Here is a 13,453-nt window from a genome sequence, read left to right as displayed (position 1 = left end):
CTCCATCCAGCTCAAATCAGCTATGTGACCTCTTTCAAGTGTCGTCATCTTCCTGGGATTATTTCCTCACTAGGGAAATGAGGGCTTTGGGCTCCAGTGTTGCGCCCATGGCTCCCATTTTAACATTTGCTCACTCACATGGCCTTAATGCATGTTCAAACGTCCCCAGAACAGCCACTTACCAGTGTTGCCTGTTTGCTCCTTGGAATTGCTCTCCTTTTCCTTTGAGAAAAGAGGGAGACGAGATGATGGACACTGTCTTGTCTCAATTAACCCTGACTGCTAACAGTTCTCATTCAATTATCTCAGCCCTCTGCATTTTAAAAGAATATGCGAACAGTCCTCAGTAGCCCCCAGATGAAGCCTCACTGTAAAGACCTAGGACTTAAGTGCAGGGAGATGCCCTGCCCTAAAGAAGAGGCGCCCACACCTCCAAAACCGGTGCCGCCAAACTGTGGCCGTCCTCGTCCTCTGTGTGCAGCCTCCTCTCAGCTGCTGGGAAAGCAACCCCTCTCCCCGCTGTTCTTCCACATCCCTGGAGCATCACCTCAATCTGCAACTATGAGTTTTATGGGCTGGCATGTTGGGTTGTTGGGTTTGTCCTGGGACTGGGGAGGTTAGCAGAGAAAGACGAAAGGGCTGAACACTCACCAGAAGTGGTAGTGTCCATTGTAGTAAAACGAGGGTGTTTGGAAGCAGGGATTAACACTTAGTTTGTTTGTTTAACTATATGTCAATATTTGTGGATAGTCCTTGATGAAGAAATTATGGTCTTTCCAAATAAAGAATCAGAAGAGTTGCTACTCAATAAAATATGATGATAACATCTGAACAACTTTCCTTTCCATTTTTACTCAGGGAAGAGAAGTCTTACCAGATTCGGCCACTGAGCCTTTGCCTGTGTCTCCAGACCCACTCCCCACTGGTTCTCTGGCTTTATAACTCAATCCCTTTCTTATTCCATGTGCATGAGACCCTGCTGATTATTCCCATTTGCTAAGGCCAAGACCTCTGCCTTTACTTTGATAATTTCCCATATGAACTTAGAAATCTGCTGGAGACCTGCAGCCCTTTGACCTGGAATCTCCAGGTGAACCTGAAGCCCCCTTCGCTGATGCCCACATGTCCAGAGACCCATTTCTCTTGGCTAGACCTCCCTGAGGTGGGCAGATTCCCTGGATGCCATGATAGACTGCACATCCTGCCAGCATTTACAGCAGAGCCTGTGTCCTAGGGCCAGCTCCAGCCAGACAGTACTGAGGATTTGGCAGTACTGGACCCTTGGTCCTTTCAGGCTTTGAACCCTTCAGCAGTTAACAGAACCACACCCAAGTAGGGCCTACCTATAGCGGAATTTAAAAGAGGGGACAATGCAGGATTTGAGGTGGGGGAGAGTGCTAAATGGTGCTGTGCTCTTATCGAAGCCTTGACTTCACAGCCAGGAGAGAGTCTACCTTCTGTGCTTTCTTCAGGGAGGCATAATATTTCGACCACCAGTCGATGACGTTTTCAGCAGATTCATCCGCTATGGTCCTCTTTCTCCTTTTAGTAGACTTCCGAGAAGGTCTCCTGGCATCCTGGCAAGGGATGAAGGATGGATTGTTAGGTGTCAAGGATCTGCATGCTGGTGGCTAAGTGGTTTACTAAGGAAGAGGACATGTAGGTACCCTCGGGCAAGTGGATAGAGGTGTCAGCAGGTTTTGTGATTGCAGCTCTCTGTCCCTCTTAAATCAATAAAAGTTTAATAATCTGTCATCCATTAATGAGTTTATTTGACATTTATCAAGCAGGTATGAGATTTTGTGGTTGACATTGGGGATGTAAGGGGTAGACATCATCCCTACTTTTAGGAAGCTTCGAATTCAGTGGAGGAGACAAGCAGGCTACGTGATACAATGTGATATAGTAGAAAAGGAATTAGCTTCTAAACATAATATAAACGTTTATGATTTTATGATTCTCAGTTTCCTCAACTAGGAACAATAATACCTGCTCACTTCACTGTCATGAGGATTAAGTGACATAGGTAGACAATTCACCTTTAGCATCACTTCTGATTTGAACAGATGCAAATAAATGACACCTACAACGTAAGTGATGGGGGGATAGGAGAAGCAGTGTGATGCATACGTGGCAGAAGGGAAGCATTTGGGGAGAAAGTTGTGTCATGCCAAATCTATCGTGTACTTATCATTCATTTGCTCTCAGACATCTCTCAGGTATCTACAATGTGCCAGCCACTCTATCAAGTGCAGGGGATACAGAGATATTTTTAAAAATCATCTATGACCTGGTGAAGCCCCCAGTTTTATGGTGGCAACAAACAAACTGAAATTTGCAACATAAAGTGGCAGGTACAATGCTGGTGGGATGGAGAGAACCCCGTGGGCTGTCAGAGAGTCACGCTGAGCCTGGATGAGATGGGAAGAGCCTGAGAAAACAGCCATTCATCTACCATACTGTGCCTTTTATTTCAGCTTTTATAATTTGCTGGGCAGGTCATCTCTTAAGACTTTCTTAAACCTGCTTTCTTCTTTAAGTCAGTTGCTAGATACACCAGGATTTTGCCCTTAAAACTATGACTTAAAAGATTACTCATGTCCCCATTTTATGGTCTTGTGTACTTATCCCTCTCCCCTCCCAGAATCTCAGCTAACTGAGGATAAGTCTCACTTTTATTTAGACCAGAAGACGCATCTTTTTGGTCCCACGTGACGTTGTACAAAGTAGGTTCAAAATATTTGTGGAATAAGCCTTGATGAGGAAACCATTGTTTTTCCAAGCTAATGAATTAAGAGTTTCTGTTCAATTAAATACTGCTGTCACATTTGACTAGCACTTTAATTTCACATACACTGACTTATCTGATTCTATGACAATGCTGTGAAGTGGGTATTGGTGTCCCCGTTTTACAGATGAAGAAACTAATGCTCAGAAATGTGAAGTTGCTTGCCATGGTCACACAGCTAGTAGGTGGGAGGATTAGTATCTAAAACCTCTGAGCAAACTCTAATGTGCCTTGTGAATATGAAGAGGGATGACATTCCGACCTTCGCTTTTCTGTCTTTTGGTGGCTCCTGGGCTGCAGGTTTGTGTTCCGTCTCCAGCATAGGGGATGCGTCAGGGATATCAACCAGGCTGGCTGCCTGAACCTGGGCCAAGTCAGGTACCACTGTGGGAGGCGGCCCAATATCCACAAAGATTTGATCTGTTGGGAGCTGCTGAGCAGAGCTGGGGGTCTCAGAAGGCTCAGTGGAAATTAATGAATCTGAAATAGCCAAAATGAAAGTACATTGGGTCAGGACTTCCCTGGTGGCACAGTGGTTAAGAATCTGCCTGCCAATGCAGGGGACATGGGTTTGAGCTCTGGTCCAGGAAGATCCCACATGCCATGGAGCAACTAAGACGGTGCGCCACAACTCCTAAAGCCCATGCACCTACAGCCCGTGCTCCGCAACAAGAGAAGCCACCGCAATGAGAAGCCCGCACACCACAATGAAGAGTAGCCCCCACTCGCCGCAACTAGAGAACAGCCCCGCACAGCAACAAAGACCCAACGCAGCCAAAAATAAAAAATAAAAGAAGTAGGGGGGACCGCAGGAAATTCTTCAGAAAGATCCTGCAGGCACCACGGTTTTGTAGCCCACAGCGCTAGAATCTAGAAGGAGCTTCCTACCTTGCACAACTTGGGCTCCATCCACCTGTGAGGTGAGGGCAAGGGGCTCCCTGGATTTACACAAAAACTGTTTCAAGCAGTTGATGGTGTAGGTGCCCACGAGGGTGCTCCTCCCAAAGGCTCTCCAGTCCACCACGCAGATGCTCAGGGGTGGGTGCAGAAGCTCATTCTCAGGCAGCTCCTGCAGGGAGAGGCTGGGGTGAAGTGGGGCACTGCCTGGGCTGACCTGTCTGGGTGTAGGACCAAAGCGAGCCAGGTACCCATCCTTCCTCTGTCCCTGCCTGTCCTTTCCCTACAGGTCACCCCTGCAGCTTGCCAGAGTCTGGAGCAATGCCTTCTCAAGCCAGGGAGTCATTACCCAACATATGAGGGATGGTACTAACAATTCACCCCAGGTGTAAATTGCAAAAATCACACACTCCCAAATTCTCTATGGCAGTCGTCTTCAATCCTCTTACTTTGTCATTACTGTATTTATCCGAACTTTCATCTCAGATGAACATTAATCCAGACCCAAGATATAAAGCAGATGAGAACTGAGCCATTTAAGATGGAGCTGAGCGTGAGGGGCCAGCGCCCCATCCATTTCTTTACCCTGGTGGACCCCGAGGCTCAACAATGTCTGATTTGGAAGGTTTGCAAACACAGTACACATTCTTTAATTCTAGTCCTTCTTGATTCAGAATCTGTGTCCATTGGAACTGACTGGGTTAGACAAAGCAAACTTTGACTTCACAGTTGGTTCCAAATCAGAGCACAGAAATAAACAAAAGCACGGGTGTCAAACATTGCTTTTGACACGCTATGTACAAATAATTTTTTAAAACTCTAACCATTGTAGTAAGTTCCGTGACAGTGTCTTCCAGGCCAGTGGTTCCCAAACTCCAGTGTGTATCAGAGTCACCTGCAGGGCTTGTCAAACCAGAGGTGTCTGGGCCCTATCCCCCAGTCCCAACAGTCTCTGGTTCAGTAGTTCTGGGGCAGGGCCTGAGACTCTGCATTTATAATAAGTTCCCAGGTGATGCTGATAAACTGGGGGCCACACTTTGGGAACCACTGTCACCTTCTTTGATTTACTATACGATCTACACCCAGAACCTTTAAAAACAAAACAACAACAAAAGTCTGTTTTATCCCATTCTGCAATTCTGGCTTTTTACTGAATTAAACTGTTCTTTCTTGTGAGTAGTGGGGCACCTGAAACTCTGAAACATCTCCCCAAGTCAGGTTCTGGAAGGAGTGGGTCGCATCTATGGAGATGAAGGGAATGAGCGGGTGGGGCAGGGGAGGGGAGAGACCCGCACCACTTCGAAAGCATCTGCCTGGACGCTGAAGTTTGGGTTGTTCTGGTAGCTCTGGATCACACAGGACTTGACTCCATGCCCGCCACACTCGATGAGGACCTGGGGACGATCCACCGAGAGGAGCTGCACCTTCTTCATTTCCCGGACTCCCCAGAAGAGAACCTGAAGAGAGGATGGCAGGGCTGCCACACAAAGGCCCAGGGAGGCGCCAGCAGGTGTGGCTCAGGTGTGGGAACGTCAGCTGTGCCAGCCTGAGAACCACAGGATGTTCTTCCAGGAAAGGATGGGGCAGCTCCCTGTGGCTCCGTCCGATCAGCCACGTCTCCTTCCCACCCCTCAAGTCCCCTGACACAGTGCAGGCATGATTGCAAAGCACCAGTGCCCTTTAGTCCCAAAGAACAACCCAGTCCTTCCGGGCCCCATACCTCCACTTGGTATTTACTCAGCACTGGCCGGATGCTGGCAGGAACAGGGTAGATCTGGGTGACATCGGGTGGGTCGAGGGGAGGGAGCCCTTGCAGCCCAGACGCAGGGACCTACCACACAGATCAAGCGCTGGTTAGACATTGGGAGAGGTAAGGAAAATGAACGCTGCCACACAATGACCTCATTGGAAAGACTGTCACTGTTTTAACCAAAGGAATGTTTCCAGCTTAAAATGTAAATCAAGATGATGCATTTTGTCACAGTGAATAATTTCTTAATTTACAAATGCATTCGTTCCCAAGGGTAATCAACATTTAGTGAGCACTCACAACGTGTCACAAATTAATAGTTTCATAAGCTTTCAGCGAGCTCACAGTATAGAGGAGAGGAAAAAAAGACAGATAGATCCTCATAACCTCATTGTATTTCATTCTTTTCATTCTTTCTTGAAAATTAATTACATAAACACTTATCTAAAGTTTAAAAAGAACAATAAATTAATTTTAAAGCTTCATATTAAAATTTTGGAAAAGCAAGTTTTCAATTCATAATATTTTCTAATATCCTTCATACTTATTCTTTACCTTCTGGGTAATTTAGAAGTAGTCTCCTTAATTTCTGAATTTATGGTGTTGTTGTAGAAGTACTGCGTGATTTACAGAGTGGTCAGAAAAATATACTCTGTAGGATTTTAAACCTCTGAAGTGTTTTGAATGTTATCTGACATTATTGGAAGCAAACAATTCTAGTAACACCTTTGCAGATCATTTATTCATTAAAGAATATAAGCAGTAAATATATAGGATTAAACATTTAAAAAATATCTCTGGTATCTAAATGTTTGCAGATATTATAGAAATAGGAAATAAGTAAACCTACAGACATTAAATAATAACTGAAAAATTATGAGTGGTAAAGTAATGGTTGAATGTTTTGAGTATGTAGGATAAATTCAAGTATTTTACAAATGGCTGAAATCTAATTTTTTTCTGTCATTAAAGTATATATATATTCAGTCAAAAAAAAAGAAATGACAGGGGAATTACAGCCATAGAATAGAGAAGCGTCTCTGATCAGATTCCAAACCTCTGAGACTTAACTATCCTCCCACTGTGCACTACAAGAGATTGATTTAATCACATAGAGACTAGTCATAATCAGTAAAACAGAAAATGAAGTCTTTTGAAGGCAGCCCTCCAGGAAAAGGTGTTATTTCCTGTGCATTTGGAGTTGACAAAACCGCAAGAGGACAATTGCTATGCTTTATTGAAATCTCACACAGAGGACTTAGAAAGTCTCCTAAGGAAAGGGCCTTTCTCATTTGTGGGCCACTCCACATTACCTTCAAGACCTGGCTCAACACGTACACCTTTCAAGAAGCCACCCCTGATTTGGTCCCGGCCACTGTGGCCATTCTCCTAATCTTCAGTCCTTGGAACACAGTGTGTCCTCTCTGGAGGCTTAGTGCAGAAACTAGTGGACTGAGCCCAGAAACCAGGCTCTGCTGTGTGACCCTGCATGAGTCCCTTTCCCTCTCTGGACCTCAGATATTGGGCCAGCTGACCCTTCAAGTCCCTCAGGAGCCAGATGTTCTATTAAACATTGCTCTGGAGCATGAGGTTTTCCTCGCTGGGGGAGTTTGCCTGACTTGGCCAAGAGGAAGCCTTTGTTTACTTCATTATTCTCAGACTCTCAGGTAATGCTCCAAAACCAGTGAGGTCTTGATAAATGTTTATTGGCTGACACACATTAGCTCTGTATGCTCGAAAAAGCCTATTTGCCCATCAAAACCTGTAAAGCACAAACATATCACCATTTCTTTTTCACAGACATATTCTAGCTGGCATCGGCAGATGTGGTTCAGTTAATTATAAGCAAGCCCAGAAAAAGAAGACAGCAGTCACTGCGAATGCCAAGTAGGCTCAAGATAATGAAGCCGCAGAAGGAACCAAACCAGATCAAGGAGCCGGGAAAAGGTGAGGTGAACACTGCCTGGCGGCGAGGAGGTGAGCGATCCAGGCTGCAAAACATCGCCTCCCTGAGAAAGCTAATTGCTCCTGTGGCTCCAAACGTAAAGCCACAAAAACAGCTGTGATGGTGGCACAGGATGGGATGGTGCCTCTGGATGTGCTTTTAAAAGTGCCATACGTGGGCTTCCCTGGTGGCGCAGTGGTTGAGAGTCCGCCTGCCGATGCAGGGGACACGGGTTCGTGCCCCGGTCCGGGAAGATCCCACATGCCGCGGAGCGGCTGGGCCCGTGAGCCATGGCCGCTGAGCCTGCGCGTCCGGAGCCTGTGCTCCGCAACGGGAGAGGCCGCAACAGTGAGAGGCCCACTTACCGCAAAAAAAAAAAAAAAAAAAGTACCATATGTTTTGTTCGTCTTGGGGCCTCTGCCTTGAAAAAATTTACAGATTAAGGGAGACAAGCTGTAAACAATTGCCTTTATCAAAGCCTAGATTTGGGACTTCCCTGGCGGTCCAGTGGCAAAGAATCTGCCTTACAATGCAGGGGACGTTGGTTTGACCCCTGGTCAGGGAAGAAAGATCCCACATACCGCGGGGCAACTAAGCCTGCACGCCACAACTACTGAGCTCGTGCACCTCAACTAGAGAAGCGAAAACCCACACGCCACAACTAGAGAGAAGCCCAGGCACCGTAAGGAAGATCCTGCATGCTGCAACTAAGACCCAATGCAGCCAAAAATAAAAATAAATAAATAAATCCTAAAAATAAAAGCCTGGATTAAATAGAAAAAGAGGCAAAGTGACGTAGGATGGAAGAGGAGAAAACATTTGACTGAGGTGGGGGAGGGGAAGCTGCCTGGAGGAGGCAACTCTTGTCCTGAACTGTGAGGATGATCAGTTTCCTAAATAGGTAAATAGAGTGCAGGGGGTGGAGTCGGCAGAGCAGGGAGACATTTCGAAATAGGGTGACAGCGTGGCCAAAAGCAGAGAAGCACATCTGTGCGCTGAGGTCTGAGAATTCAGAATAGTCTGCTGTAAAGAGGCCACAGTACGTGCAGAGTAACTGTGCTGAAATGTGAGCCGGAAAAGGCAGTTTGAAGACAAATTAATTTGGGGAGAGCTTAAATGCTAAGCTATGGAAATCTGACATTCTCCTATGGGCTAGATTTTCTTTTCATGAAATATTAAGAGTTACCATGCAAAAAGAAAATATTTGTACTCACAAACACTTGGGAAATGTTGAATTTCAAAAAAGAAAGAAATTTCAAAAGTTTCTTTATAGCTGACTTCTCAGAGTCTTTACTATGGTAACGGGCATTTCAAAGTCCCAAGAGGGACATAATATGAAGAATTTCCCAAACTTTTTTTTTTTTTTTTTTTGCAATACACAGGCCTCTCACTGCTGTGGTCTCTCCCGTTGCGGAGCACAGGCTCCGGACGCGCAGGCCCAGTGGCCGGGGCTCACGGGCCCAGCCGCTCCGCGGCATGTGGGATCCTCCCAGACCGGGGCACGACCCCGTGTCCCCCGCATCGGCAGGCGGACTCTCAACCACTGCGCCACCAGGGAAGCCCCCAAACTTTGTTTTTACTGTATTTAGAGGGACTTGTGTTCCAAAGATACAGATTTTGGGAAATGCTCCTGGAGATAAGAAACAGACTGTCTAAAGAGGAGAGTGGTATGGTGGACTTGCGTTCTGGAAGGAATGCGGAGGATGAAGCAAACAAGGAAGAGGAGGAAGCTAGGAGACCAGGAAAGAGGCCAGTGGAACGATCCTGATGAGAACGAGGGTCTACAGGAACAAGGGACAGTCACCGGGCTGGAACGATTGGCTTGCCCATGGATACAAACCCAGAGTGAAGAATTACAGCTGAGTGTGAATTCTCAAGGCAGAGAGTCTAGGAGAACAGGGGGACAGTGGGCCAGGACTGGGAAAACAGGGTCAGCTAGCTGGGTAGAGGAGGAAAATGGAGGTAAGGAATTCAGTCTGGGGCACTGAAGAACCCAGGTACTGCACCCTTCTTCTGAGACAGGGAAGCCTTTCAGTAATGGAGACAGACGGGCTGAAGGTGAACCACCCACAGACGGAAACTGAGAGCCACTGGTGACAAATGAAGGCGTTTTCCAGCTCCCGCCTTCCCGGAGTGCAGGAGATGCACATGCTGGGACAGTGGCGCTGATGATCAAATTAATGTTTGCACACGTAATCAACTGAGAGGAAGTCCTAATGAAACCCTAATGAATTGTGTCTCTTCGGTTGCTTGCCTCTGACACCCCACTGTCAGGAAGCAGCTGTATCTCGAACCAGTCTGCCCAGCTCACGGTGGAGGGAGGGCGGGAGAATCAGAGGTGGGGCCGTGGAACTGGGAGAAAGCCAGGACCTCAGAGGGCCTGTTGGGATCAGCTGGTCCAGCCCCTCATTGATGGATTAGGGAACTCCCTTCAGGAAGCTTCATGCAATGAAAAGAGCAGTTGACTGAATCCCACCCAGTAAACCGGGAGCCTCGGCTTTCTGACATGTAAAAGGAAAGCATTGTACTCAAGCTGGTTTTCCCAAATCAGTCTTTCTTCTACCACTTTTACCACCTGTGTTATTATCTAGTAAACATTTTCATTAGATATAATTTCATTTTTAGAAAGGAAACTTCAAGTTGCTAAGTAAAACAGGTACCACTGGCCATCAATGGAAAGTAACTTTAAAAAGAAAACCAACGAAAACAAAATAATGTTATTGGAATATGTCATGTGTAGCATTTCTTAAAATTTCTTTTCACTGTGTTTGGAGGGGCCAGTGTTCCAAGAAGCAGACTTTGAGAAATGTTCTTATAGATAACATTGATGTTTCTTTAGAGGCATTGAAGCTGAAGCCTATGCTTTCTGAAGAAGAAAGGTTGCAGGTTAAGAAACATGTAATACACAGATGGGCGTGAAACGTTCTTCTAAAGGTACTTAGAAGGATCCAAAAAGGCAAAATTCCTTTTACAACAATATGGATGGGCCTTGAGGGCATTACGCTAAGTGAGATAAGTCAAAGAGAAAGACAGTACTGTATATGTGGAATCTAAAAAAAGAAAACAAACACAGAAACAGAGAGTAGATTGGTGGCTGCCAGGGGTAGGGAGGTGAGGAAAGTGGGTAAAGGTGGTCAAAGGGTACAAACTTCCAGTTTGAAGATGAATAAATTCTGGGGATCTAATGCATAGCATGGTGACTACAGGTACAATATTGTATTGTACACTTAAAAGTTGCTATGAAAGTAGATCTTAAAAGTTCTCACACCACACATACACACACACACACACACACACAAAAGGTTAACTATGTGAGGTGATGGATGGATGTGTTCATTAACCTTATTGTGGTAATCATTTTGCAATATATACATATATCAAATTATCATGTTGCCCACCTTAAACTTACACAACGTTATATGTCAATTATATCTCAATAAACCTGAGAAAAAAAGGCAACACTCCCTCGACATTAATTCACTGTGATTTAATGCTCTACCTGGTTTCAACCTAAGATTTTTCAACCTAAGATTTTGACTCATTGACGGTCTAAAATCACCTGGACTCTCAATTAAGGAAAGACTGCAGCAGCTAATTTTGAAGAGCCCTTTCAGTTCTGACAGTCCATGTTTCTGTGCAACACACACCCCTCTGGTGAGAGCTGGTTCTATTAGACTCTCACTTGGTTGATCATCCTGGAATCCTAGAAGCTAAGATTTGTAAGACAAAGAGTTCACTAGTCCTTCTCTCCTCCCCTCCTACACTACAAGCATCATAGAGCTGGAGCTGACGCCTGTGATCCTGCTACTCTGTCCCTTTAAGAGCTCATCCAGCTTCAGTTCCCCTGAGAGAGGTTGCTCTTTCTCCAAGGCAGCCACTCCAGCCTTAAAAAGTTGTTCCTCAAGTGGAACAAAAACCAGACGACAGTCAAAGGCTGATTGGGTGCACTTCAGAATTCATCTCTGTAATCATATGCAGCTCCCAGGCCGCACACCTGGGCACTTTGGATTTGAGTACAAGTGTGTCTAACCCCGTAGCTAGCTGTTCCCGTCCTCTAATGCCCTTCAGCCTCTTCAGCTCTCGGGGGAATCTGTACACTGGATTCTAGGCTCCGATCTACCATATCCAGCGAGCCATTACCGTTCTATCCAGCTCAATTTCTTCACCTGGATAAACAGATAGGACTAGATATTTTGCTTTAATATTCCATGGTATAATAATATTAATAATAATAAAATAGGTAGCATTTTTTGAGTGTTGATTCCACGCCAGGCACTTTAGGCAGGTTAATTATCATCTCCAGTTTGCAGGTCAAACAGAGAGAGAGAAAGCAGCTTACCCACAGTCGCAAACCAGTAAGTGGTGGGAATGAGATCCGTATTCCTGGGATCCAGCTCCAGCACCTTCCCTCTTACTCATTTGCTACGTCTTGGGAATGTTTGTCTTCTAGTTTCTCTACTAGAGATTTTTTTAAATTGGGATTTCTGGAAAATGTGCTTTCCTAGAGAGGGACTGATCTGACCCAAAGGCTAAGTGCCAGCTGCCCTCAGTGAGTGGGGTGGTCAGGGAGGATGGTCAGGGCCTGATACAGGCCCACCTGGTCACTTCTCTCCAGGTCACCACTCTGTCCTATTTGGTCCTTGACTGGACAGCCAGACTTGAGAGGCTCAGCCTCCCTCCCTAAGTATCCTGCCATTGCTTTCTGAAAAAGTCCTCCTAGACATATGTTCATAAATTCCCCGATGTCTTAGTGGGACAGACTAAGAACTCGATGTCTTTGGGAAACTCTGTGATACGGTGTAAGGAGCAGAAGGCTTTAAAGGTCTAAGTTCAGCTCTCAGCTCAACCACCGACTAGCAGCATGACAAAGTAAGTCATTCAATTACATTAATCCTTCAGTTTACTATCTGCAAAATGGGAATCATAATCCCTACCTCAATAGGACTGAGGGAGGTTTCAGTGTGATGAGAGGTACGCGAGGCAGCAAACACAACACAGGGCACGTGGGAGTGTCCACAAACGTTTGCTCCCTTCCCCTTTTATATCCTCCTGTGGTCTGTATGGAGCTCAGGGTCTGACGCATAGGGCTGCCCAAGCATTGCTGGCCAAATCCACATGGACCTTTCATCCTGGAACTCTGACTTGTAGCATGGAGGCTCTGGGAATAACCCGTCACCTGAGTCCCTAAATGGCATCTCCCAGATCCCCAGAAGGAGCCGTCTCCAGACACAGGACAGCAGGGAGGGACCAGGCATGACGTGATGGACATACCCTTCCCATGAGGCTGCTTCTCTGGCCAGGGAGACTAGATAGACGGCCAGTGCAGATAGCACTTCTGGTTCACTTACCTGCAGCAGTTCAAATACAGCAAGGAGGTCCCCTCCAGAAAGGTTCCCGCAAAAGATGGGGTGGTAACACAGCCTGGGGGGTTCATAGTGCTGGTCAGCGAGCTTCACAACAGGAGCAGCCACGGTGGCACCCAAATATTCTGGCTTCCCCTAGGGCAGAAAACAAATGAAGTTTTGTCCCTGGTGGTCACCTACCTGGTTCTGATCTGCGTCGGTGTGATTCTGTAATTAATCTTCACAAAACTGTCAGCCTCAGTGTCTCCCTCCTGCTACGATCTCACTCTCTTCTTCTGCTAAGCCCCTCTCACCTCTTCCCACAGCCTTGGGGAGCAGCAGAATCCATCTGGGCTCTCAGGGAAAACCCTAAGAGGGTCATCTTAGGGGCTTCCTGGCTCAAGGCGATCTTAGGGGTTATCCCTTTCCTCAGTGTATTGAGTTCAGTGGAATAAAGTAAAAATAATCACCCAGGGTAGACTTGAAGGGGAAAAGGAGAAATAAGGTGGCACCAAATATTCCAGAAGATCTCCAGAGCAGGGAACCCCTGTGGCTGGGAACACAGGTTTGGAGTCCAGGCAAACGTGAGTTGGAGTTCCCAAATCTATTGCTTTGGAGATCTATGGACTTGGGCCAGTTACTCAACCTTTTTTTTTTTTTTTTGTGGTACGCAGGCCTCTCACTGTTGTGGCCTCTCCCGTTGCGGAGCACAGGCTCGGGACGCGCAGGCT

At 46.3% G+C, this 13,453-nt stretch overlaps 1 protein-coding gene across 1 annotated transcript in view; it reads right to left on the bottom strand.

The window, feature by feature from the left end:
* FER1L6 (fer-1 like family member 6) overlaps positions 1–13,453 on the bottom strand; it is a 177,164-nt gene that overhangs the window by 35,936 nt on the left and 127,775 nt on the right. Inside the window, exons 22-28 of the mRNA XM_030875740.2 lie at positions 12,729–12,878; positions 5,406–5,516; positions 4,981–5,142; positions 3,677–3,857; positions 3,051–3,268; positions 1,455–1,577; positions 183–222 (exon numbers count right to left, since the gene is read on the bottom strand). Of these exons, the coding sequence (XP_030731600.1) occupies positions 183–222; positions 1,455–1,577; positions 3,051–3,268; positions 3,677–3,857; positions 4,981–5,142; positions 5,406–5,516; positions 12,729–12,878 (985 nt within the window). The remainder of the gene's footprint in view (positions 1–182; positions 223–1,454; positions 1,578–3,050; positions 3,269–3,676; positions 3,858–4,980; positions 5,143–5,405; positions 5,517–12,728; positions 12,879–13,453) is intronic.

This window comes from Globicephala melas, chromosome 17, assembly GCF_963455315.2.
Source record: "Globicephala melas chromosome 17, mGloMel1.2, whole genome shotgun sequence".
Classification (NCBI taxonomy): domain Eukaryota; kingdom Metazoa; phylum Chordata; class Mammalia; order Artiodactyla; family Delphinidae; genus Globicephala; species Globicephala melas.
The sequence above is the reverse complement of the archived record's forward strand: the minus strand, read 5'-3'. Positions and strand labels throughout refer to the sequence as shown.